Raw genomic sequence first — 25,868 nt, 5'->3', positions numbered from 1 at the left:
AATGTTCAGCAAAAGGCTGTTCAATATATATATATATATATATATATATATATATATATATATATATATATATATATATATATATATATATATATATATATATATATATATATATATATATATATATATATATATATGCAAGTAAATCACTGTAGGTGCGCGTGATCTAGGTATATGCTGATAACCAAAGGAAAGAAGAAAACACGAAGTTCCCAAGCGCTTTCGTGTAATTCACATCTTCAGGGGTGAGTACAGACTAGAGAAAATACAAATCAAGGTGTATATATACAGAGAAGGGTGAGACCAGGTCCACAATGGTCAGGTATTAGGTAATGACCCTACTAATCTTTATATATATATATATATATATATATATATATATATATATATATATATATATATATATATATATATATATATATATATATATATATATATATATATATATATATATATATATATATATATATATATATATATATATATATATATATATATATATATATATATATATATATATATATATATAATCTATGATATACTGTACAAAGAATTTTGAAATAATGTACATACAGTAAATTCACCAACTCTCAACTATCATTCAAATCCTTCTTCATTAACTAAATACTGTATACAGTACCTGTTTATAGGTGCCTCATATGGATAACTAATAATTAAATATTTGCTATTCTTAAGATTGTTCTTTCAAACCTAGAATACAAAGGTTAGCCTATACAGTACAGTATATATAAGGTCAACATTCGGTTCTTATACCCTCTGTAGATCATGTGAAAAAGATAAATCTCTCATAAAGATATTCTGTGGCAGATATCACACGAGATGAATGTTTGAGTGATATTCATATCCAGTATAGTATTCTGAGATGGACTATGATACACATATGAAGAATGGATATTTCAGAGCTTTGTCTCTTTATAGAGCACTCTGTAAGATAGTTTCTTAAAAAATAAAATAAATAAATAAATTTGTAAAAGCATAATAAATCCTTTCACTCACACGTGATGAAAATAACTGAACAATCATCTCTTTAAAATGTTTCCTATAATCTATAGAGTGAGAATGATTTGCATAGCACCAGGGATTGATGTGAACAGTGGGCATCAAACCTCAGTGAATAATGCCATCCTCACCGTAGCAAACAATACCATACTCACCCTAGCAAACATCAGCAAATAATACCATACTCATCCTAGCAAATCTCAGCAAATTATACCATACTCACCCTAGCAAACATCAGCAAATAATACCATACTCATCCTGGCAAATCTCAGCAAATTATACCATACTCACCCTAGCAAACAATACCATACTCACCCTAGAAAACAATACCATACTCACCCTAGCAAATTTCAGCAAATAATACCATACTCACCCTAGCAAACCCCAGCAAATAATACCATACTCACCCTGGCAAACCCCAGCAAATAATACCATACTCACCCTAGCAAACATCAGCAAATAATACCATACTCACCCTAGCAAACCCCAGCAAATAATACCATACTCACCCTAGCAAACCCCAGCAAATAATACCATACTCACCCTAGCAAACCCCAGCAAATAATACCATACTCACCCTAGCAAACATCAGCAAATAATACCATACTCACCCTAGCAAATTTCAGCAAATAATACCATACTCACCCTAGCAAACATCAGCAAATAATACCTTACTCACCCTAGCAAACATCAGCAAATAATACCATACTCACCCTAGCAAACCAATACCATACTCAATTCTAGCAAACCCCTGTTAAAGTAATACTTACTCAATTATCTGATCATGGTACTAAACTTCTCTCATTAAGGTTGAAAGTCCTGACTATTACCACTCTGCAATGATAACTCTAGAACCAAAACTGAGGTTTCCACAATACTAACATTGGATACTTTAAAACACATCATAATGCTTAAACCACTGATTCAATAGTGAGGCTTGTTGTTCCTTTTCATTCCTTTACATATTTATAAACCTTAACTCAGTTACCCACCAAGCTTAAAATACAAAATATCCTAAAAGGAAAGAATATAAAATTACAATACTCTTCAAATAGGTGTTACATACCCTCCCCATTTTGCTAAGGCATTCTTATAACCTCCCAGATCAGTGCTGAGAATTAGTGGCTGTGCCAGTTGTTGCACCGCCAGCTTTGTTCTGGTTTTATGTTGCTGACCCGTAACCAGTCTTGAAGTCCTGAGTCTAAAATGGAAAATTATTAAAAATTCTTATATACATATACCTATATATGCAAAAATATTGTATTTCTTAAATGCCATTATACTGTATATAGAAATATTGATGATGCCTGGAGATAAGCTATCATAGTAGTTTCCTGTACCATACTGCAGTTTGGGTGCTGCCGGAAACTGGTTGGTGTTTGTCCCTGTGTGTGTATTGGTAACAGGAGGAATCTGAATAATAGCAGCGAGTCTTCTATACTGTGAAACGAGCTTAACGCAGCCACAGTTATGGTACATATAAACGAGGCATTGCTGCATTTCCTGTTGCCGTGATATATGTGCCAATCGCCTGAGCACCCTTTATGAAAGAAAAAAGTACATAAATAAATAAAATGCCACACTACTGTACTTCAAACACAACCATACCACTCTAAACAATGTACTGTACAAACTTTTAAGTAATTTCTTTATTGCAGTTTTCTCAGAGAACAACAGTACTAAAATAAGAAACACTGGGTTGCCCAACAGGTAAATAATTGTCCTCATTTTATGGCCCATTTTCCACATCTGCATGGCAGTCATCCAGGTTGCAAAATCTCTTGTACATCCTTCCTCACAACCTCTCCCCATGTCATTCTTGGCCTACCACTAACTCTCCTTCCTTTCGTTTTCAAACCCTTGAAAGACACAATTTATAGTTGCCCATTGCCATTTTAGATAGTCTCTGCGTTGGGCTAGTTTTATCTCCATTCATTTACAGCAGGGGTCCACAACCCTCATATTTCCAACCACATGCGGTCAGAAAATTTATATATTTGCAGCCAGCATAACAGCATCCGAAATATGTGTTGAGTGGCCAGCCAAGTTGATAAGGTGAGATAAAGCTGTTTAAACACATGATGCAGCAAACACCTATTCTGATACTGGGAAATATTACCTGGCAGCTGACAACACACACACAAATACATAAAAATTTGTAGCGATTAGTCAGAATTCAGATAGCAGTCTTTAACTAAATTTCAACAAAAATCATAAAGATTGCAGCGGATATTCAGTCTTGAATTTCAAATGAGCCTTAGTAACCATTTACTCTGTATTATTAAATGTGAAACATAATTTTGTTACATTAATATTTGTTGCCACCCAATAGGTTACTTAAATTTTTCTCCTGTTCACCAGTACAGTGAGTTCTGCTATAACGCGTGTTTTGACAACGCGAATTGGCGATTTATGAATAGAGGAACGATATTTGTATAACGCGAACGCTTGTTTGCTGTAACGCAATTTTTGCTTACTATTTCTCCAATTTTGTGGTATTAACTGTGAATATGGTAAAGAAGAATATCTCCAAGAAGCGTTCTGGTGATCGCATTCCCGGTGATGATCGTAAAAGAAAGGCTATAACCCTTGAAGAGAAGCTCGATGTTATCAACCTCAAAATCACCTTCTCCCCCATCAAGTTATATTCATATTTTTTCAAGGTAAAGTGTTACATTTACTGTATGATTTCATTATTAGATATGAATGTAACATTTATTTAGACTGTGCTATCGAGTAGTAATCTGCACCTAACCCTATTTTCTCCATCAGCCGTTATTTCTATTACGCGAATTTCTATAACACGATGTTTTACAAGAACACAACTATCGCGTTATAGCAGAACTGACTGTACTTGTCTTAATAGTTCTATATTGTATTTTTTAATGTTGAATGTGTTTTTTTCTCAGTTTAATAAATATTGCATAATTACAATGTGTGATGGCTGCAGCAAATTACATATTTCTTGTTAGTTATGTGGATGATTATTGTATAAAGGCTGCAGACCCTTGATCTGAAAGGACTCTAGTTCCATACCCAAAGTAATTTCCCATAATACATACAGTAAACACTAGATCAATGATAGCCTTTCTTAAATGTACTTTTAATTATCCCTATACTTACTTGCTGGTTCATTGTGGAGGGAACTGGTGAGGAATTCTGATCTGTGCGGAACTTTGCATCAGCAACAGAATAGGCTGCAGACGTCATGTTTCCATCTCTTCCAGTAGCTAAGCTGGTTGGAGCCTGCTGATTGAAACAAAAACAAATTACCTGTATTTCATGTTCGGTTCCTTAACATCTGTCAGACACATGAATACTTACAGTGTGTGTTAGGTAAATTGGCAAATGATGGTAAAAATACTTCAGAAATTACGTGACACATCCATCACCATTGGCACAATTAATCTACCATACACCTTCATATTCTATCATGTACTGTTGGTGGTGATGAATTTCAAAAGGAACACTGCAACTCCCGTTGTCTTGATAAGGTTGCCAAAATCCTTTGTCCATTGCATCATATTGTCTAACAACATTTTTTAAAGATAGTTTTTGAGCAACTGTACATATACAGTAAATCATTCTAAAAAAAAAAAAAAAATTATTTTCCCTGTTACTCATTCATTTCACTTGCTTTCAATAAGAATAATTGCTGGAGGATATCAAACTGTGCTAGTCAAAAGTGTAAAAAAGGGCAAGGAGCATTAAATGCTTCACAAAAAGTACTGTGGTGTACTAATGGACAGGATGGAGCGCAATGCCATGATATAATATATGGAAATACAATTATATTGGTATTAGTGTCAGCATGATAGGCATGAAGTTTAAATGTCATTGACACTGTTTTCCTCAGGAGTTGGGTTCCTCTCAGATACAATGGTGGTAATACAATCAAGGGTGGAAGGTAACAATACATGGGACCAAGTACATACATATGAATATGTTTGCAGGTGTGTGTGTGTGGGATGGTGGTTACAAGTTAATAGGTGTAGTGAAGAATGGATAAAAAGTTAGTGGGTGAAGGTAAGGATTCATGGATATGAGTAATGGAATGTGTGTGAAGGAAAGAAGGGTGATGTGGGTGTAGCTAGATTTGTGAAGAGGAAATACATGACTGGGTGGTTGGACAGATATAGGAGGAAAAGGAGGAAGAATGAAGGTGTATGTGTGTGTGGTAATCAGATAGGTTAGAGGGCATGGATGAGGGAATAAGGCAAGATGATGGCAGTAAATGAAAGGATGATAGGTGGAAACTGGTGAGACATGTACAAAGTCGAACTTGAGAATGTAAATTCTGAATGGCAGTGGAAGGGAAAAGGGAATTATAAAAAAAAAAGTGAGAGAAATTGATACAGATAATCCCAAACATATATACATATATATATGACCAAATTCAAATGACTGAAATACCATGTGAGGCATTCGTTGCTGCAGTAGTTGGAAATCTTCTAAAGAGTACATAGGCTGTTGGAGTCCTGTGTAGAAGGCAGGTGGGAGAGCTCCCTGAAGCGCTGCTGCAGGCGGAGAAACATACTGTGAATGCTGTGCCATCATTTGCTGTGCTTGCTGTTGCTGCTGCTGCTGTTGCTGCTGTTGTTGCTGCTGCTGGTGTTGTTGAACCTGCTGATGCTGGTGCTGCTGCTGAGCTTGCTGATGCTGATGCATGTGTGGTGGCTGATGCTGATGTACACCAGGAGGCACTGTACCACCCAACCCACTTATAACTTTACCTGTAAAGTAAGTACCAATTTAATTCTTATTTAGACAATATAAACTTCTTAAGCTATGGAATTGAGATATAAAATATTAAAACTAATTTTCTACATATAACATGTCACCCTTTCCTGCATTCAAGACTGACTGGAACAGGATAGGGTGTGTTAAGGCAAGGGTTTACTGAATAAAACTGCAACAAGGATAACATAAGCACCAAAGGATATGATTCAAACCTGGGACTGATGGCTTCGAAGGCTGGACTGGATGTGAGGAAGCTGAATTTAGGGAAACTGAGAGTACTGCAGGTCCAGTGCTGTTACTAGTGCTGTTGCTGCTAACTGATGCACTTGTTGACAGAGTACTGGAATACGCAGAGCCACCCGTTGATGTCTGCTCTCCATAGCTCTGTATGGGTGGAAATAATTTTACCTAAGCTTTTTTTTTTTCAAAGTAGGTATAATGTTCTGGTAACATTTAACAAAACCAAGGTTACTAAGAAGTAACTTTCATTTCCAACCAATTTTTATATACTATATTGTATAAACTACATCCAGCAGGTATGGCAAAGTTGCACAGCAATTACGAAAAAGCTCCGTATGGAGAAACTTCTCCCAATAATTGTTACCAACAACTTAAAACTATATTTGGCGTAAAATATCGTGAATTTTGCGATATCCAGCAAGCTGAATGCTAGCCACCGTCTTGAATGACGTCACAGCCCTCATACCAGTTAGTCATATCTGCAACAACACGTGTTTTGTCAACGCGATTGATGAATAGGGGAAAGTTGTTTGTAAAACGCAAACTTTTGCGTACGAATGTTGGCTATAGCGCGATTCCATCCTCAACGTTTTAGACGTGGCGCGGGGTTATGCAATGTTTACAGTTCACTTTCAACATCACATGTTCAATTGATTTATGTCTTTTGTTTGTGAGGTGGTTTTAAAGAGGTACTCTGTAAATTTTGTTCTGTTTTTGCAAATTTAGCTGTTACCCATAAATACTGTATGAAAAGAATAAGTAAAAAGAATGTTTCACAGCAAGGACTAATAACGGTATACACCAGCGCTCTCTGTGTACATCACGTGATCAGTTGAATCGCGCGGTTTCTGTCGATTGCTCCGTGATTTTTGCTGTTTTCTCCAATTTTGTTATGTTAGTGATGGATATGGAAAGACAAGGTAAGAAGAATGTTTCCAAGAAGCGTTCTGGTGATCGAATTGCCAGTGGAAATGTAAAAGAGGTTTACAAGAACACAAATATCGCGTTGTAGCCCGCGTCATCTTAGCGACTGCCCGGGCTGCTATTGTGTGCTTTTTTGGGTGGTGCTACCACCTGTCGAGTCAAGATAATGGCCTCTACCTCTACTGGGGGTCCTACTGGTGTTGGTGGGACAGACCCACCTAAGTGGCCAAATAAGGAAAAGGAGAAGTGGGACTATCGTAAGGGAGTTAAGTTTGCAAAGTACTCGATGCAGGATAAGCAGTGAGTGATTAAATTACTTGAGGAAGGCCTAAAAACTTGTTTCCGGAAAGCACAATCAGGTCAATAAAGACAGAATTTGTATCATTTGGAGGTTATAAATGGGAAAATCAGAGGTTGATGTAGAGTGGCCAGTCTATATTGTTATTTTTCCCGTTAGTTTATGTATTTGCATTTGGCGCAATTTTTTCAGTCTATATTACTCACGAAATACAAGATCTTACTGCACGCACGCACTCACACATCCTTGACCACCGTAGGGTCAAGACCTTTTCAGGCGCTGCTCCTGCTGAGCAGCGGCCCCCCTTGGCCAATGTTCGGCCCATTCCTCAAGTCCCTCTCCCCGACCCATCCTCACCACCGGGCTATCAACATAATCAAAAGTGACAATTTCGTATTGGAAAGAAGTGGGACCAGTGTTGAACAGTGTTTAAGCCAGTGAATTCAGCACTCGACAGTACCAGTGAGAGCCGTGACCCACCAGTGAGATAAGCATCCCTGGGAACTGACCGCCATCTTCTGACCAGGAGGTGCTAATCAGTCCACCATGGGAACAACAGTGGGTCGGCTTCACAACTGATTACAACATAACACAACACCACCCAGCAGGGTGAGGTACTGTGACACCATCCCACACCACCAGGTGTCCCCATGACCACGTGAGGTCCTTCATATCAACACCCGAGAACGAGTTACTGCACCATGTGAACACCACACCACCCGGTGTCCCCATGACCACGTGAGGTCCTTCATATCAACACCCGAGGACAAGTTACTACACCACGTGAACACCACTCCACCTGGTAATTCCATGACCCAGGCCATCAACTGTAAACTATAATAATTTGTATGTTCAATCATTGTTCCTTCTTCTTTTAGTAATGAAAGCTTTTGTTAAATGACCCACCCACCCAATGTCTTTGTATGTAATAAGTCATTTTTGTCCAATATATATTTTCAGCCTTCAGAACTTTTTCAATAAACCGTTAATTATTATTATTTCTCGCACGCACACACACACATAAAGTTGGGTCTCAAAGTACAGTACACGCATCCAGAGTACGCAACCCTGCTCATACACATTTGACCCCCTAAATCGGCCTTGCTCTTAGACCTCGCTTTTGCACGAGCCAATCCACCCAGCATATATCGCTACATCAATGTGTTTATCAATTGTCCATGCTGGTTTGGAAAAAATTTAAAATACATAAAAAAATAAATAAATAAAATTCATTACAATACTCTTATGTGGCTTAAAAATTAAGGAAAAAGAATATAAAACTATAAAATAAGAAAAATGAAGAGCATGGGTGTGTATGTGTGGGAAATGAACGTTTGTGTGTGGAGGCAGTGAGAGCTGTAACTGGGTCGCCTACTCACCATTTCAGCTGCCCCCCCCCCCTGAAAATGCGAGTCAGCTGGGTGACTACCTGGCTGAACTGTGACACATCACTCAGAGGATGGCTTAAGTGTGGAAGAAGCTATATTTTGTATAAAAAATAATATATACAGTATCAGTAAATGTGAGGAATAAATAAAAATAATACAATACAGTCGACCCTCGTTAATTCGGACCCCTTTAATCCGGATTTCGGATAAATCGGACGAAATCTGAACTGTCCGTATCAAATTTCTGGTTCTGGGATTGTCCCAGTTGCAATTGGGGTTGCAATTTCAAATTCTGTGTCACTACTAAGGAATAACGAAGTCTCTGGTGCACTGCACTCTAAGATTAAGAGAAAACAGACAACCCAGGCGTCCTGAAGTGAGAGAAAACGGACTCCTATGACGGGGTACTCAAATAAACATACACATAGCAACATGTTTTGTGGACTACCCACTGTACAGTATCCTTTTCATCACTTTGTAATAAACCTGGTCATGCCTATGTGTGTTTCTGATAATTACCATAACATCATATATTTATATATTTAGCGGTTGTACAAACACAAGGCTTCACACATGCCACTCACACTGACAGACTTGACAAGTTTTACCAACCATAAAGACAGTTGAAGCTTTAAACATCACTCACAATGGATCTTGAATATTCCAAATGTAATCAGACATACCTAAGTTGCCTCAACAATTGCAACCCGTTGCAATATCAAATTCTGTCATTACTAAGGAATAACGAAGTCTCTGGTGCAGTGCACTCCAAGATTGAGAGAAAACGGACTCCTATGACAGGGTGCTCAAATAAACATACACATAGCTGTATAATGCAATATTAACCCCTAAATTGGTTAATTCGGACAATCGACTAAAACGGACACCCTTCCCCCACTATTAGTCCGTTTTAACGAGGGTCGACTGTACTAATAAATAAAAGAAAAAAAAGAGCTGCATTTTGTCTTATATTCTAACCCAGGAAATCTTTGCCTTTCTTATTCAATAAATCTTTGTCACTCATATAAATCTTTGCCAACCTTAACCAATAAACCTCAAGTCAATCTTAACGATTAAAACTTTGCTAATATAAATTAACCAACCAATTAATTACTTATAATTTCATAAAGCAAATATTTGGAGCTACCTTTCTGGTGTGCAGAGAGCACTATAAGTACCTGTGTGGCATCCTTAACAGAGGGAGCAGCCGAGAGCCCAGTCAGGGGTTTAGGGGTCGATATGGAGACCAGAGGTGAATGACTAGAGGCATTAACATAGCTGTTCTGGTACTGGCTACTACTGTTGCCTGCACCTGTGGCCTGGTAAAAAATAATAAATAAAAACAAACAAATAAATACTAACCATTATTTTTAAAATAAGGTAGTATGAGCAAGTGAAGAAAAAAAGATGTGGCAAGAAAAGTAACTGTGTATTTAATTTTCCACCATTTTCTGATTTGTTCATTTATGTTCTTCCACACTTTTTTTTACATTAAATTTTAAGCTTTTACCTTTGAACAGTGAAACATGTTGGTGGAAGTCAGTCCCAACTAATAACTCCTATGCTTCTCTCAATTGTATTCAGGTTAGCTGGCTATCTCAGTGATCCCAAAAGCCAATTCTCTCTCTCTATACTTTGTTGAGGCTGTGAAGAATATGTGAAACTCTCAATATTTATAACATCCGTTACTATTCATACTGTACCTTTGTGTTCATAAAAGTACAGCATAACATCATTATTAAAACGTAACAATCATCTGTTAGGCGTCACATACTTCAACATTGTACTTGTATAAAAAAAAAAAAAATTACTCTTCTCTACACAATGTATGTTGTTTCTTTCTTTTTCAACCCCCATGCCAGCACACCGTAACAGCTGCACACAAATCACTCATACCTTTTCAAGAACTCAATTATCTTTCCACTTTCCTCTTGTTTAAAGTCAAGATATTTTTCATCTCACCACTTTCATTTTTTTTCCCACAAAATAATCTCTCACTTCTTCAGTTTTCTAATCTCCATCATTTTAACCCAGCTTATCCCAGTATCCTGTTAACGTATATCTCGGCCTATAAGACGGAATTTGAACCTTAAAAAAATCAGCCCAAAATTTGGGGTCGTCTTAAATACCAGGTGTGAAATTCTTACCTCTTACATATTGTGGTTTAGCGTGTCAAGAGTGGTGATGGAGAACATTGTAAACCACTCACACGGTCCTACCACTAATTATTTTATACTGAAACTTATGTTTGGGAAGCTGGATTAAAAATAAGATTACCGGTATAATAAAATAATAAAAATATTTTATAAACCTGTCTAACATACCGTAAAATAACAACATACCCAGGTAATAAACACAGCTATCATCATGCACCGCTTGCCATTTACCAGTGACGAGACAAAAAAGGGAAAGTGACCACTGTAAGGGGGGGGGGGAAGATAGGGCTATTTTTAGCCTGTCTTTGTGTCTGAGGTGGCCAGTGAGGCATACTGGTATATTTACTGATCATAATACTTATCTCCTATAAATAATTAATTTTAATTTTTTTTTTACAAAGAATATTCAGTAAATGACTGCGATAATTCTTGAAACTACCGACAGTGGTAGCTTTCTTCAAGCTAAATTTAGGATGAGAATGAAGAAGCCGAAGTCACCGTCATCTGATTCAGAATTTGATCCTTAATGATGATGCAACCATAAATGTATCAGGTAAACTTCACCTACCATGTATAGCCTCCCTTTGTCGCAAAACAAGTTTATAAATTAAAGAAAATACTTGCAGTGTGTTTAATATATTACAGTATATTATAAATAAATAAATAAACAAATAAATAAGTAAATCCATTTCAAGTAAATGGAAAAATTTTACTCGACACTGACATTAGCTCCAGTTAAATAACAGACGCTTAAGTGACGTCACTAGTGTTTACACTACACCAGCCGGTAACATCTGATGCCATTACTTGAACTGAATTGGCCTTATTTTAAAAAACCAATGGTAAGTGTCACATTTGGGGTAGTCTTATATAGCAAATAGAGCTCAAAACCTACTTTTTAAATGGAAATTTTGGGGGTCGTCTTATACACTCCGTCGCCTTGTACACCGAGATATATGGTAAGTGCAATCTTTATACTTTAAATAACAATGATCACATAACCCACCCCCCAATGCCTTTCTGTATGATGTGATACTGTATTTTTTGCCAATTTTGCAAAAAAATAAATAAATAGTATACAGTATTCACATTTCATATTGGGTTCAGAAGCCAATAATCCCACAACAGTAAACCCTCAAATTATGCGGGGATTTTGTTAAAAAAAAAAAAAAAAATTGTGTATACAGTACTGAATTCATACAAACTGAACTTAACTTTTTATGTGAATCAAGAGGGTTGCATTACTGGATCTCAAGAATATATTAATAGCCCCTAATGTTTCACTTTTCACCAAGCAATTAAAATATTTAAAACCCAGAAAATATTATACTGTACAAACTGAACACAATTAGTGAATATTAAACAATACTGACAAGTCTGTGCTCACTCCATGTTGCCCTTTTCTTTAATTTATGCACTGGTTAATGCCCTGACTAGTACAGAATTTTCATTTTTAATTGCTAGTTAAAACAGACTGTGTCCTCTTGGTCCCAGAAGAAGTAGTAGCAGTAGTAGGAGAAGGATGAGAGGGTTTCTGCCCTGCCTGAAGTCACTCTCTCAATAGTTTAAAAGCATGATCCACTACAGTTCACACATGGTCACTCAGGGATGCTAGAGAAAACTACTGCTATGGCACACCACAGACAATAAGTTTACAAAAACCGAATAAAACTTATCAGGGACTAGTTCTCTTAAGGCTAAATATATTACATAACTTGTGTATAGTATTTCTATAGCTGACAGTACCAAAGCTCACATTATAAAACAGACCAAGTATTTCATATTTTTCATCTAATAGTATGTGTAGTGTTACAACAAAATTATGTTGACAAACTCGTATAAATCAAAGGTTTACTGTACCTTCTTTTCCATCTCCCAGATCAACCATTCCAAGAGCACCCAGTCTTGCTCTTTTACATCTGTAGTTTAGTTCACCATTATATATAATCTATGTGAAAAAAATATTATGTTTAAAAGGAGAATTTGTCAAGACTTACCTGAGCAGAAAAGCTGGAACCATAGCCTCCTGGTGTTTGGCTGCTATTGGTACTATTATTACTGTTAGTGCCTCCAGTTCCACTGTTGGCATTACTGTAGCCACTGTTGTTACTATTACTAGTACCACTGCTTCCTTGCTGGTTGCTGGTTGTGTATGAATTCTGAGGAAAAGGAAACTACATTATAACTACATTCCACAAGATTTCAAGCACTGACAACAAAAAGTCTATCAATCTCTGCATTACCTTCTGTTACCACCACCCTCACTCAGTATTATTGCAATTATGGGAAGATGATAAAAGTAATAAGAAAGTGTTGTTGTTTACTAAGCAAGGAGATGATGGCGCCATCGTCTCTGCCCTTGACGATAAAACATGGCAGGTCCCCGACCTGTGACCTCGCCAGATGTGTGTGGGGGGTGTTGGTCGCTCTAGCTGGCACTGAGGCAGGATTGGGCAGATATTTTGAGTGAACACACACTAGCCACCACAGGGGTTACTTGGAACGATACTAGGAGTTAAGTGAAGCGATAAGCCTACACACGTGAGTGAAAGATCAGTGATTGTTTGAGTGTGGTGAAATGTTTGAAACAAAGGCATAGTATACAGAATAATGTATCTATTAACTGAAGTACATATAATGGAATGTAATCAGTAGTTAACAAGTGTCTCGTTCTTTACGGGTTTTGACCATATCGACCAATAATGATTGAGTGCGTCAACATTGTGCGTTTCTCTCACCCTTAAAATGTGATGTCATCTAATTGTCGAACCATTCGGCAGTTAAACCTACCCAGACATGAGGGATGGTATCTTAATTGGTTGGTTTACATGTATTATGGTCAGTGAGTAGTTAAAATTCCCAAGAGGCCTAATAAATAGGATAAATATCAACAAAACAGTTGAATCCATGCCTTCACATGCCCTTAAAATGCATCCAAACTTCCCCAAACTTCAAATATAATGCAAGTAAGGGAATATTTTCAATACCCCCCCTCTCACTGGCTTCTTTTTCCTATTCTTCTGATACTTTCAAAACTACTTTTCAATGGGTTAATATAAAGGAAGTACAGTAAACACTTTTACACAGCCATAAAAAGCAATCCATATATGTATTGGGGATGGAAAAAGATACAAAATAATTGAGAAACCTGTCAAGGTTATTATTCAAGAGTTAGAGCTATAGCCCTTCAATGTGAACAGCATTAGTCACACCATTTTAATTATGACTGCCTCTGGTGTTAAAAGTGATAAGTACTGCTACCTTCTGGCAGCAACCCAAAAACAAAACTTGATGAGTTTATCTATTATTTAGTACAAATGTGTTCCACTCCCAACACACACATGGGCTGTTTTTTATGACTGTTAATTGTTTACTTCTTTGTGAAGAACCCTGTACAGCATATATAAACACACACACTTTATCAATAGTAAAAAGAGTAAAGAATCTGAGATGCTCCCTACCCAACACTACAGCCCAGCTGTGTTGATTCATATCAGAACACTTTAAAGATAGAAAATTCACCATAAAACACCAATGAACACTTAACACCATTTTTATCACTTATAAAAAGTACAGGTACTGTATAGAACCTGTTACTGACAGAAAATTGAGATTACTCTGCAACTTGACTAATGGACCAGACTGTGTATCCACAGCTGCCTTAGTGATGATTCTAATTTATTATAATTGAGTCCAAACCTAATTCTGGATTGTGTCATCAGCCAGCAAGAGGTTGAGATTTGTCCAAGTGGCCATAAGTTTGAGGGGTTAATACAGGAATAGAGGATCTATGGACAACCACTGTAAATACTGTACACGAAGAGGACAAGCTTTTGTCTGCCTCTGTGAACATGCTACATCTCTAAATGGGAACAAGAGCAATGTTTGTGTAAATATATCTTTGAGATTAATTTAAGTTCCAATGCTCTCACATCACACAACGGTTTTCCAGTATAAACTTGATACTGACACCCATTCTGTTTAGCCCTCAGTTTTGTTATTACACCTGTACAATGATTCCTTTTCCACTAAATAGCTTGAACAAGTCACATGAAATACATAAAATGGGTGTAAATGGCAACTGATTTCCCTGTAAAACTAGCATACATTAAATAGTGTCCTGGATAATTGACAAAATTTTAGCAATAATTAATAGTTTTCATTGATTCAGCTTCCTGTTATACTACAACAAAGCATAGCCTGCAATATAATATAGTTTTAAATAAAAGATTAAATATTTGACACCTTACATAATTTTAAGGAAAATCCTTTCTCTATCTAATTACTAGGTATAATAATATTCACTCCATTCTCAGAAAACTGTGGGAAAAGATGATAAATTGATGCTTAAGTCCCAATTTATAATTGAAAATTAATCCAGTGATTCAAGTCACATAGCCAGCTAAATCTATATCACAATCAAGAAACTCCTTATGATAAAAGCTAGGTGCTAAATAATTGACTATTCCTTCCCACTAAAACCAATAACACCATATCCCTAAAAGATATTTAAACTAGGCATTCCAATTTGAGAAAGATCTGTATGTTTAATGACAGAGGAGCACTGACCAACACTAGGGTGGTCCCGAAATGGGGGTTAAATTTTTTTTTTCAGAATATGATCACAACCACCCTGCCCTTTTATAAGAACTACCAAAATAATATAACCCAAACAATTTCAACCAAATTGAGGGATGTTTAGGGGTGCCACCAGCCAGGGGCACAACTTGACACAACTTACTTAATATATATATATATTATATAATGGCAGATTGTTGACATGTTGTGCAGGTGTCTGTATTCTGTCAATCCATGAATGAGCTTAGGTCTATCTGTGAGTGCCACATATCCAATTGGACTTATAGAGAATTTTTTGTCACTTCTTTGTACTCATTATCAAGCTCAACATCCTAGACTCTACAAACTGGATGTTGGGTGTGAGTTTGTGTTACCTATTGTCCCTAAATTATATATCATATAATACTAATAATAGTAATGGTTTCTCTTTTTAGATGGCTAGTACTAGTGGTAGTGGCACAAAGCCAAAGACAAGGAAAGACAATGAAGTATGGTTGATTGGGCCAACTGCACACGCTTTGACTGGTCTAAAACTGCCTTCTACTGGGGAAGTTATGAGTTTGTTCTTTCAAATTCACAAAGTCAACAAAGCAACCATCAAAGAGAGTGCCAAGGAAGTGATCAAGCAAGTACTCCCATTTTGGGAAATGGCAAGAATACCAACTTGCTCAGAAATTCATGCCCGAGAAAGAGTTGAAAAAATGTTTGTGAAATGGAAAAGCCTTCAAAAAGCTGCCAAGAGGAGAAGCCAAGCTCAGCAAATAAAGGAAGAAGTTTTCAAAGAACAATTAAGTAAACTATTTGACATTGCTCATGCAAATGCTTTGACAATGATCAAAATTGAAGAAGATCGGCAATTCCTTCTAGCACAACGAGATGGAAGGAAAGGATACTTGGGTAGAGTTGATAAAGAACTAGCAGCAAAAGAAGTCCGCTTGGCAATACGAAAAGAAGAAGAACGTGCTCGCTTTTCAAAAGCTTTGGAACAGAAAACAAAAGAAGATGAAAAACAAGGAATGAATCCGCCATTCTCATCATCATCTGAGTCTGAGGAACAAGTAAATTCTTCAGCGTCAGAGTGTTCTCCTCCCAAAAAATCAAAACCTGGGAAACCACGTGCAAAAAACATAATGTCCCCTGTTCTGGCCAAAGCACTAGATCGCACCAAGATTAGTGATCGTGATGCTGTGCATTTGATTGCTGCAGCAGCTCAAACTTTAGGTCACAACGTGGAAGACATAGCAGTCAACCGGAAGACAATTCGACAATCAAGAATGAAGTTGAGAGTTCAGTCTTTTAAGTCTGCCAAAGAACAATTTATACTTAATCTTGATCCAACAATCCCTCTTGTTGTTCATTGGGATGGAAAGCTACTTCCTGAAACAGCTGGTGGTAAAGAAACTTATGATCGATTGCCAATCATTGTGTCCTATGAAGAGAATGAACAATTGCTGAATGTATCAAAGTTGCCCAATGGAACTGGTGAAGCGATGGCTAATGCTGTGGTTGAAGTGGTCAAAGATTGGAAATTAAAAGACTATATAGTGGCAATGTCTTTTGACACTACAAGCAGCAACACTGGACGCCACACTGGGGCCTGTAAGCTCATCGAAATTAAACTGGAGAAAAATCTCCTATGGTTGCCATGCCGTCATCATGTGCATGAGGTTGTGATCGGTGGAGTATTTGACCGTGTAATGGGTCCATCAACTGGGCCAGATATACTTGTTTTTAAGAGATTTCAAGCATTTTGGCCCAACATTGTGCAGAGTGACTACAGTACAGCTGCCACTGATCAAGAAATGGATTTGGTTGTGACTGAAAATCGAGAAGGTCTGCTGAAAAATGCATTGAGCTTCCTTAATGATAATCAGCCACGGGAAGACTATAGAGAATTACTCGAATTGGTTGTTATATTCCTGGGAGGAACTCCACACCGCAAGATATCTTTCAGGAAGCCTGGGGCCATGCACAGAGCCAGGTGGATGGCAAAGCTGTTGTATTCCTTCAAAATATGGATGTTCCGGTCACAATTCAAGTTGACAGCCCGAGAAGTCAAAGGACTCGGTAGGGTGGTTCGATTTGCTGTCCTTGTATACTTTAAAGCATGGTTCCTGGCTACTTTGCCAGTTCAAGCTCCAGCAAATGACCTGCTCTTCCTGAAGAAGATTTCTGACGACACAAAAGTTGACAAGGAGGTTTCAGAAGAGGCTTGCCGCAAATTTATCAATCATCTGTGGTACCTCAATGAAGAAGTTGTTGGCTTTGCCTTCTTTGATATGAATGTTGGTGATGAAACAAAGCAGAGGATGGTGGACAGTCTAAAAAAAGGCTCAAAATGGTAACCGCATGAAGGCAGTGGTTAAGCCTCAAGACGTGAATGACATTCACCTTGAAGATTTTGTGTCTTCTGCAACAAGTAAATTTTTTGACATGCTCAATCTGCCAACTGACTTTCTACAGTTGTCCCCATCTTTGTGGCAAACTAATGCAGGTTATTGCAAAGCACAAAAGAAGCTCAAGACAATGAAAGTGGTTAACGATGTGGCTGAAAGAGGTGTGGCACTCATCCAAGATTACATCCATGTAATAACAAAGGATGAGGAACAACGCCAATTTCTACTCCAGGTGGTCAGTGATCATCGAAAGAACTTTCCAAACTCTCTAAAAAGGACTGTAATAGAGGCACTCAAGAAGAATGACCTGTGTTGCTAAATTTCATTGATTTTGCTGTATTACAACTATTAACAACTAACTGTATTGATATTGACTATGTATTGTATACGATTTACACATTTACCGGTACTTGTTCAATATAAAAACTAGATAGTCTTTGTGGCACCTCTAAATTTTATCCAAATTTTTTAAAAAATGACAGATCATTGTTTTAATAGTATACACACACTTAGGCAGGGTGGTCGTTGAAATTTAAACCAAAAAAATTTCGGGACCACCCTAACCAACACCACTCCGTTGATCCAGTCATATGTCATATGTTTGGTAGATTGGAGGGTTTCTGAGCCACTAACTCAGGTTTTGGTTATAAAATGGGATTTCAGGATTTCGTTTATAGCCAACCAGACAAATGCAGTATGTGACTTGTATTAAGTCTGACATTGGGAGGAGGTAGCAAATAAAGCTCTAAGCACTGTCTTGCTGAGGGCCTCTCAGCCATGCAACTTGCTAGTTTGAAGAAAAAAGAAATTCTGATACTAAGCTTTCTTTTTACTATTATCTACTCAACAACAAACAGAACTTTACACTCATATTTAATTTGATTTGTCTAACAGGTAAAATAAAAGAAATGAAAATGACATGGCTTGCCCATTGAGGTTGGCACACATTGATATACTTTAAAACAAACTTAACTTTTTTAAGTAATTTTAGTCATGAAAATTTGCTATGCACTTCATGCTTTCTCTAATTGACAATTCCTCCTCTTTCTTGTTTCCTTGTTAGTGTTGATTATTAACAACAATTTGTTAAACAAGGCACCTAACTTTAAACATCTTGTGTACAGGGGTCTCTCTGTGCCGAATAAAACCACCTAGCTTTCGAAAAAAAAAGAAAAAAAGTGACATCCCAAAAGTGAAGGGATAAGGTACAGTTCTCTTTATATTTGGTACGCTACATATGTGACTCACTTATTTTGCTGAACAGGATATTAATGTACACTCCAAATGTTTAAGATTATATGTTTAAGAACAAGTGAAGAGCACTGTAATGCTATCTTATGGAGTATTTTTTTTTAATAAAAATTGTAGTAAGGTGAACTCTTCATGGTTCACAAAAAGTTTGTCTCTTAAGGTTTGAGTATTCAAAGTTATGCAGTACAGGGAAGGGTTGAGTACTGCTGTGGAAAATCTTGTTGTGCTGGAATGTCCCATGATCTGGATTATTCTATGTAATTATTAGTTCAGTACATCGTACTGAATACTCATTGGCCCAGCCAAATCATGTTACAACTGAAACAGACCTTCTACAAATGGAAACACAAATTTTTTTAGAGACCTACAGAATCTGTTTATAGGTAAATGAACTAGTTCCTCTCTCAGCACCTAGTTGCTATTTCATAAGGACTTGCTGGGTATTAGACCATAGATTTAGCAAACTGCACGAGTCGAGTCACTCATTAAAGCTGTCAGGCTAAAACAGTAAACACACGCCACTTTCATGATGCAATATATCCTGACTGAATCAAACTGTGGAGGTAAACTGCTTGAGGAAGAGGCAGGAACATTGTTATATCAGGTTTGTAAGTACAGCAAGGCAGGCAATGGACAGTGTTACCTGAGAGGGCGTCTGTGAGTAAGGGGCAGAGGGTGGGGATGGGAAGGAAGAGGAGGACTTGGAGCTGGTGTAAGACTGGTAAGTTGGGCCAGCAGACCCCACCAAACTCCCTAGGCCACCTGTGCCACCACCAGTCTCATTCTTGGCCAGGTCAGACAGACCCTGAGGTGCAGCACTGTTGCTGGCACTGCTACGTTGGTTTCCAGACACGAAGGCCCCTCCAGAGGGCTTGCGCTCACTCGTTTGAGAGGTGGGGAATGGAATGGGCTCAGGTCCAAGCTGCAAGAGTGAGCACCACTAAATTGTTAGGCAAAACACACTGGCTTTTTAGCTGATTCACTACTCACTGTCTCATGCTTGTTACTCAAGCTAAATAGCCATTTATAAGGGTTTAAGCAAGCCACACACAAATGCAAATTATAGAGAACCTACGGTATCAACCACACACAATACTTCACATGGTCGGTGAAAACAAACATTACTGAAACTGTTACTCACAGATATCAACATAAGTAAATCTATTTATCAATGGAGATCTCTCTTTGGCAGTATCCTAGCAGCTTGTTATTGATATACCTTCAAACAGTAGCACCTTTTTGATTCAACAATCTTTATCATGATCTAGTATAACATTTTACACTAGTTACTGATGCATATAGTGTACACCAATTACACTCTAAAAAAAAGCTTTGTGAGTGTTAGTAATTTGAATATCAACTTTTGCAGTTTCCAACAAAATGTAGAGAAACAATATAAGTGATAAATTTAAATGGTAAAAGCTATTCTGATTTCTGTGCAATAAACTTTTCCTATAGTTTTCGAAAGATTATCATAAAACTTGATACGCATGATGTAGATGAATTAATAGAGCATTTGTGTCTAGATGGCTCCAGTCCAGATGACCATCAACACAGTAAGAAAGATGTGGCATCCTTAGACGACTGTTGGTAAAACCTCATGATATTTTGTAACTGAAACCATGCACCTACATATTATCTAGATGGGGTGCACAAAACTTGAGACTTCACAATATGCTGTGTACAGCTCCTCCCCAACTTACGACGGGGTTAGGGACCCAAATCCAGGTCGTAAGTCGAAAATAATACAGTGGTCCCTTGATTAACAAACACAATTGGTTCCAACTCACAGAAAAAGTAAAGCCAAAAAATGCATAAAGTCAGAAACACTTAAAAATCCCCAAAATTGGCCTTAAAAATAAATAAATATCACACACACACACACACTAGAACTCTTAAATCACTACAAGTAATTAATTTTTATCTCTTGTGCAAAATATATGACATTTATATTCAAATTATTCACTGTCTTGCAAGGATTCCAGCAATGTAAATTATATTCTCCTAACTTTAGTCTGTGATATTATATAAGATAAAAACTTAAAGCCTACTGTATAACCACCAAACCTTTGCTGGGAGGGGGGAAGGAGGGAGGGGTGACAGTGACATGTTTGACAGTTAGCGCTGAAGGTCTAGTGAAGTATTTATTTGTTTATTTATGTCCTTTAGGTTGAGATTTTGTTTTTTGCTTGTAAAATGTCATAGAAGAGACTGGGGAAAATATAATTTACATTGCTGGAATTCTTATAAGATAGTGATTAGCTTGAATATAAACGTCATATATTTTGCACAAGAGATAAAAATTTTAGTACATAGTACATTTTAATAATGTAAACATTTTTCAACTGTATCTTTGGGTAGATTTACATAAATTTCTGGGTGTCTTTTTCTTCTCAGCACGGAGAACTCTCACTTTTAAGCTTGTCTGTGTACTGACGTTGGGACTCGAAAATACGTAATCTGTCAAAATTTTGGTACAACTGAGGCAGGGCAGGTCGTAAGTGCGGGTGGTCGTAAGTCGAGTAGGTCGTAAGTCAGGGAGGAGCTGTATTATCAATAAAATAAATTTAAGATGATGGTGAATGCTGTACCTTTTGAGTCTGTGGGAGGGAAGACGAGAGAGATACAGAGGTGAGATCTTTGGTGACGGGAGGAGTAGAAGATGATGGGTCACGGGTGTTGACAGGCGTGGTGCTCCCAAGACCAGTATTGCTTGAACTTGTCTTTACATCAGTTGTAAAATCAAAAGTTTCAGTACCAAATTCTAATCCACTGAATTGCACATCGAGTGCTGCCATAGCATCTTCTGGCATCTCCACAGCAGAGAGAGGTATCTGATAAAAAGGATATATTACTGATACAGTAAACATATGTATGAATTTACAATACCTTTTAATGAGACATGAGTGCTCTTTATTTCTATGTTCTAGAACTATTTCATTACCAAAGACATGAAATTAAATATACCATATTGACATGAAATACCCAAATCCTGCTATGATTCAGCTTATAATACAAATTGAGGAGATGATCTTAAAATCCTTTTCTTTTTTCAGCAGAGCCCAGCCAAGCAAATCTCATTACTACCCATACCTGAAATGAGGAGGAGTGTTTATCATACTTTATATACCCTTGGCAGCTGGGGGTAGATCTTATAATCAACAATCCCTTCACCACAACCATCAACCCAAGCAAGGTAAATCAGATGCAAAGATTGATCAGCTATATTTGCCATGATTCTAGGACTAATCCACCATCTTGGTTCCATTCAGTTTTCCAGGTGTCTGTAATACACAAATACAGGGAGTAGAGAGGTTATCAGAGCTACTTGGCTACCACTCGAAAAAAAAAAAATAGGAACACAACCCAAGTCATTCATTCTGTGTATGCCACCACTTTGTTTACGAGTGTGCCAGGCTTTTTGGTTAGTTGTACGTGTTGGCTTTAATTAATATATAGCATATCATAAAATATAATACCACATATTTCATGAAAAAAAAAATAGCTCAGAGAAAGTGTGTGTGGAACAGGTGGGGTTTCCTGTGTACCCCACAAACCACAGTCAGCTAGTGGTTTTCCTGGCAAAATTAGCCAACACATACCTCGATAAACTCATAGTAGGAAAATGCATGCCCCCAGCAATCCCAGTCCAGTGAGGAACTATTCACTGTTGTCCCTCACACGCTTCACACATGCCAGCATTAATGCTGGCCACTTCCAACACATGAGCCCAAACTCAGAGAAGATATGACTATTAGGGAATGAAACTTTATAAAACAATATCAATAAGACAGTATCAGTGTTACCATGAAAACATCTAAAACCACGAATGACTCGGACAAATATAATCAGTATCAAAACATGGTACAAATTTGACTTTTACCAGCAATCAAGCAGCACAAGAGGAAAGAAGCTGGTGAGCCCATTCCCAGAGCTTATTAGTTGGGGACTGACTGAATCCAAGATGGCATAATGGTCCTGGAATCATTGTGGCTGTAACTGTAAGGGTACATAATTATATGGACTTAAGCAAACATGGGTAGTAATAAACCACCAGCTTCTAGAGCAGGGGTGGTGCAAAGTGCGGCCTGCGGGCCACATTTGGCCCGCCAAATTATTTCTGTAGCCTGCCACTGCATTTGGCAATCAGAAAAAAAAATTCTTATTAATTACAGAAAGGACAATTTTGGAAGTTGGGTGGACAAAGCAGCAATACTGGCTCGTCGCTGTTAACCTGTGGCCCGCGAAGTGTGCCACCATTCATGAAGTGGCCCTCCATCAAAAATAATTGCCCACCCCTGTTCTAGAGGGTAGCCCTTGCATCTAATTGTCTTCATCCGAGACCAATGGATATGAGGAAGAGGGATGGGTGTTCATAAGATCAGCCCACAGCTGCCAAGGAGAGTAAGGCATGATGGAACACTCCCATCCACAGTCCAGGTAAGTGCAGTAACAATAGTCACTCAATACTCCTAATGAGTCTGTCCAATAAAACATCCAATATAACTGGTGCACTCTCTTTACCTTGGAGGCCTGGGGTATCCGAGGTCTCTGTGTCTTTGGACGAGAAGGCAGAGTAGAACTTACAGTTGATAAACTAACAACTTTGTTCATTACATTGCTGCTGTTGCTTATACTGCTCGCAAGACTACTTGTTACCACACTGTGAAGACCTGTAGGAGAGAAAGAATAAATTTACTTATTGAATCTCTATATGAAGTAGACCTTTCTAAGCCGATCTTGATCTTGTTTCTCACTAAAGCTCTTCATGACATATTGATATCTTGTGATGGTTCTCTAATTCCACCGCCGAACACAAAAATTCAAGCCAGAATCGATCTAACCTCTGACCTCTCTTGAATACCTAACTCAAAATAATTTATATGCTACAAGGTACTGAAAATACTGTCATCATATCTATGGAAGATCCAACTACATATACAATACCTACTTGACAGTCTAGAGTCGCATTATTAACTCTTCCCTTCAAACATGAAAGCTTGATTCTCTCCATTTGCCACAATGTTAGTCGTCTTTAATCTATTGATATTACTTCCGCTTCTGGTACAAAAAGCTGGCTGTTTGCATCCCCAACCCCAGCATACGGAAGTAAAGTGATGAAAATAAGTGGTGAAACGAGGGGGACAAATATTTTAGGCAGGTAAGTGTTAATTCAAGGAATTTCTAAGTCTGTGATGCTTTTTACACCAGACACAGCCATGTCTCAGAATGCAGGTTAGTATTGAATATGAAGCTACATGGGAAATACCATCTACAATAATCTCTATAATAGGAGCTCAAACTTCTGCCCAAATAGGAGTCAAGAGTACCATTACAGAGCTACCATAGTAATCTACAATCAAGACTCCCAGGTGAATCCTCACCACCTAAAAATGAACCTATGACAGTTATAAACTTAATAATAATGAAACCACAAAGAAATAAAAAATTATGTATCAAATCTGAAGTTGAAGGTAAGAAACTTTACCTCCACCCTCCATTTGGCATGAAAGAGGATGTACAATCAAATAGGCTTTAGAACACAGATGAAGGAGAGATAACACATTCCTACTGGAACATTTCTATGTAAAATTACAGCAGTAAAGGGGGTTAATAACTGTAAAAATTACACAACTGTAAATACAATACACTACAGTATATAATGGGAAAATAAGGGTTCAGATACCAATGAGACCATCATCACTGCTTGATGGACATTTCCCACATGAATTTCATAAAGCAAATAAATGAATCAATACAAAGGAAATATACAAAAATTAAATCAAGAATTTTAATTATTACAGTATCCTTATTAGAAACTGGCCATTATTAAAAACCTACCAGAACTAGAGAAGATGGCTGCCTGCAGCTGAGCTGTGGGAGTCGAGTAGGGTGGTGGAGCTGATGATGCAGGTGATGGAGCAGTGGCAGACACACCAACACTTCCAACAAGTCCTCCAGCTTTTAAACTCTCCCCTACATTGGTACTCAGACCACTTAATATACCGTGTTGAGTGCCAACAGTCAATCCCGGTGCGGGGGACACCAGTGGAGCTCCACCTCCCCTACAACCCCCGCCTCCACCATTACTCGTATTGTTGCTACTACCTAGTGGGGTAGACGAAACCAACCCAGTAAGAGTGGACTGTGGGGCTGCCTTTTGTAACAAGGCAGCTAAATCCATAGTCTGGGGCTGAGTGATGGAAGCTGTGGAAGCCGTGGTCGAAGAGTAAGTTGAAGCCGTAGTTGAGGTGAAGGTCGTGGCCGTGGCAGAGGAGTAAGTCGAAGCAGGTGTTGGGGGGTATACTTGTGGTGGAGTAGTGGTATACACCTGGGAAGGTGCCAGAGACACTGCTGGGCCCACTGATGGACTTCCCACTGCCATTGTATCAGCAAGAGACTCTGATAGTGATGGTGTCAAGGTAGATGTGCTGGAACTGCTAGACGGACCAAATACTGTAGTTTGTTCTAATGACCCAGTCCATTCACCGTCCCAGTCATCTCCACCTGATGGTGGTTCATCATCCCAATTATCTGCAAATTGTCAAGATATAATGAATACTGGCACTTGCTCTGAAAGTCTACATTGCATTAAATTATATTTAACATTCAAGGTAAAACACGAAGAAGCATGTGAAAGCAATTATGACAGATGGTGGTACTGGTATTCTTAAGAGGTAGAGTTGGAATCATATTGAAAACAGGTCACAATGCATTAAACTAAACACAAGCTCAACTGACTTTTGGCAGGTTATTATAATTCAATAATATAATTCCACTTTTATATGTGACTTTAAAAATAAAAATTTAAAGAAAACCATTACCCCCTACAGGCCTACAATCAGTAAACTGTGATACTGTACATCTGATGAACTAA

The 25,868-nt window shown here is 37.8% G+C and overlaps 1 protein-coding gene across 1 annotated transcript in view; it reads right to left on the bottom strand.

The window, feature by feature from the left end:
- Positions 1–25,868, bottom strand: part of LOC121863492 (protein lingerer-like) — a 38,572-nt gene that overhangs the window by 7,032 nt on the left and 5,672 nt on the right. Inside the window, exons 5-14 of the mRNA XM_042362171.1 lie at positions 24,833–25,525; positions 23,516–23,664; positions 21,583–21,825; positions 19,635–19,913; positions 12,764–12,925; positions 9,789–9,929; positions 5,973–6,144; positions 5,434–5,753; positions 4,144–4,269; positions 2,498–2,560 (exon numbers count right to left, since the gene is read on the bottom strand). Coding sequence (XP_042218105.1) covers positions 2,498–2,560; positions 4,144–4,269; positions 5,434–5,753; positions 5,973–6,144; positions 9,789–9,929; positions 12,764–12,925; positions 19,635–19,913; positions 21,583–21,825; positions 23,516–23,664; positions 24,833–25,525 — 2,348 coding nt within the window. The remainder of the gene's footprint in view (positions 1–2,497; positions 2,561–4,143; positions 4,270–5,433; positions 5,754–5,972; positions 6,145–9,788; positions 9,930–12,763; positions 12,926–19,634; positions 19,914–21,582; positions 21,826–23,515; positions 23,665–24,832; positions 25,526–25,868) is intronic.

The sequence above is a fragment of the Homarus americanus genome, unplaced genomic scaffold (assembly GCF_018991925.1).
Source record: "Homarus americanus isolate GMGI-L3 unplaced genomic scaffold, GMGI_Hamer_2.0 scaffold40248, whole genome shotgun sequence".
Classification (NCBI taxonomy): Eukaryota; Metazoa; Arthropoda; class Malacostraca; order Decapoda; family Nephropidae; genus Homarus; species Homarus americanus.
The sequence above is the reverse complement of the archived record's forward strand: the minus strand, read 5'-3'. Positions and strand labels throughout refer to the sequence as shown.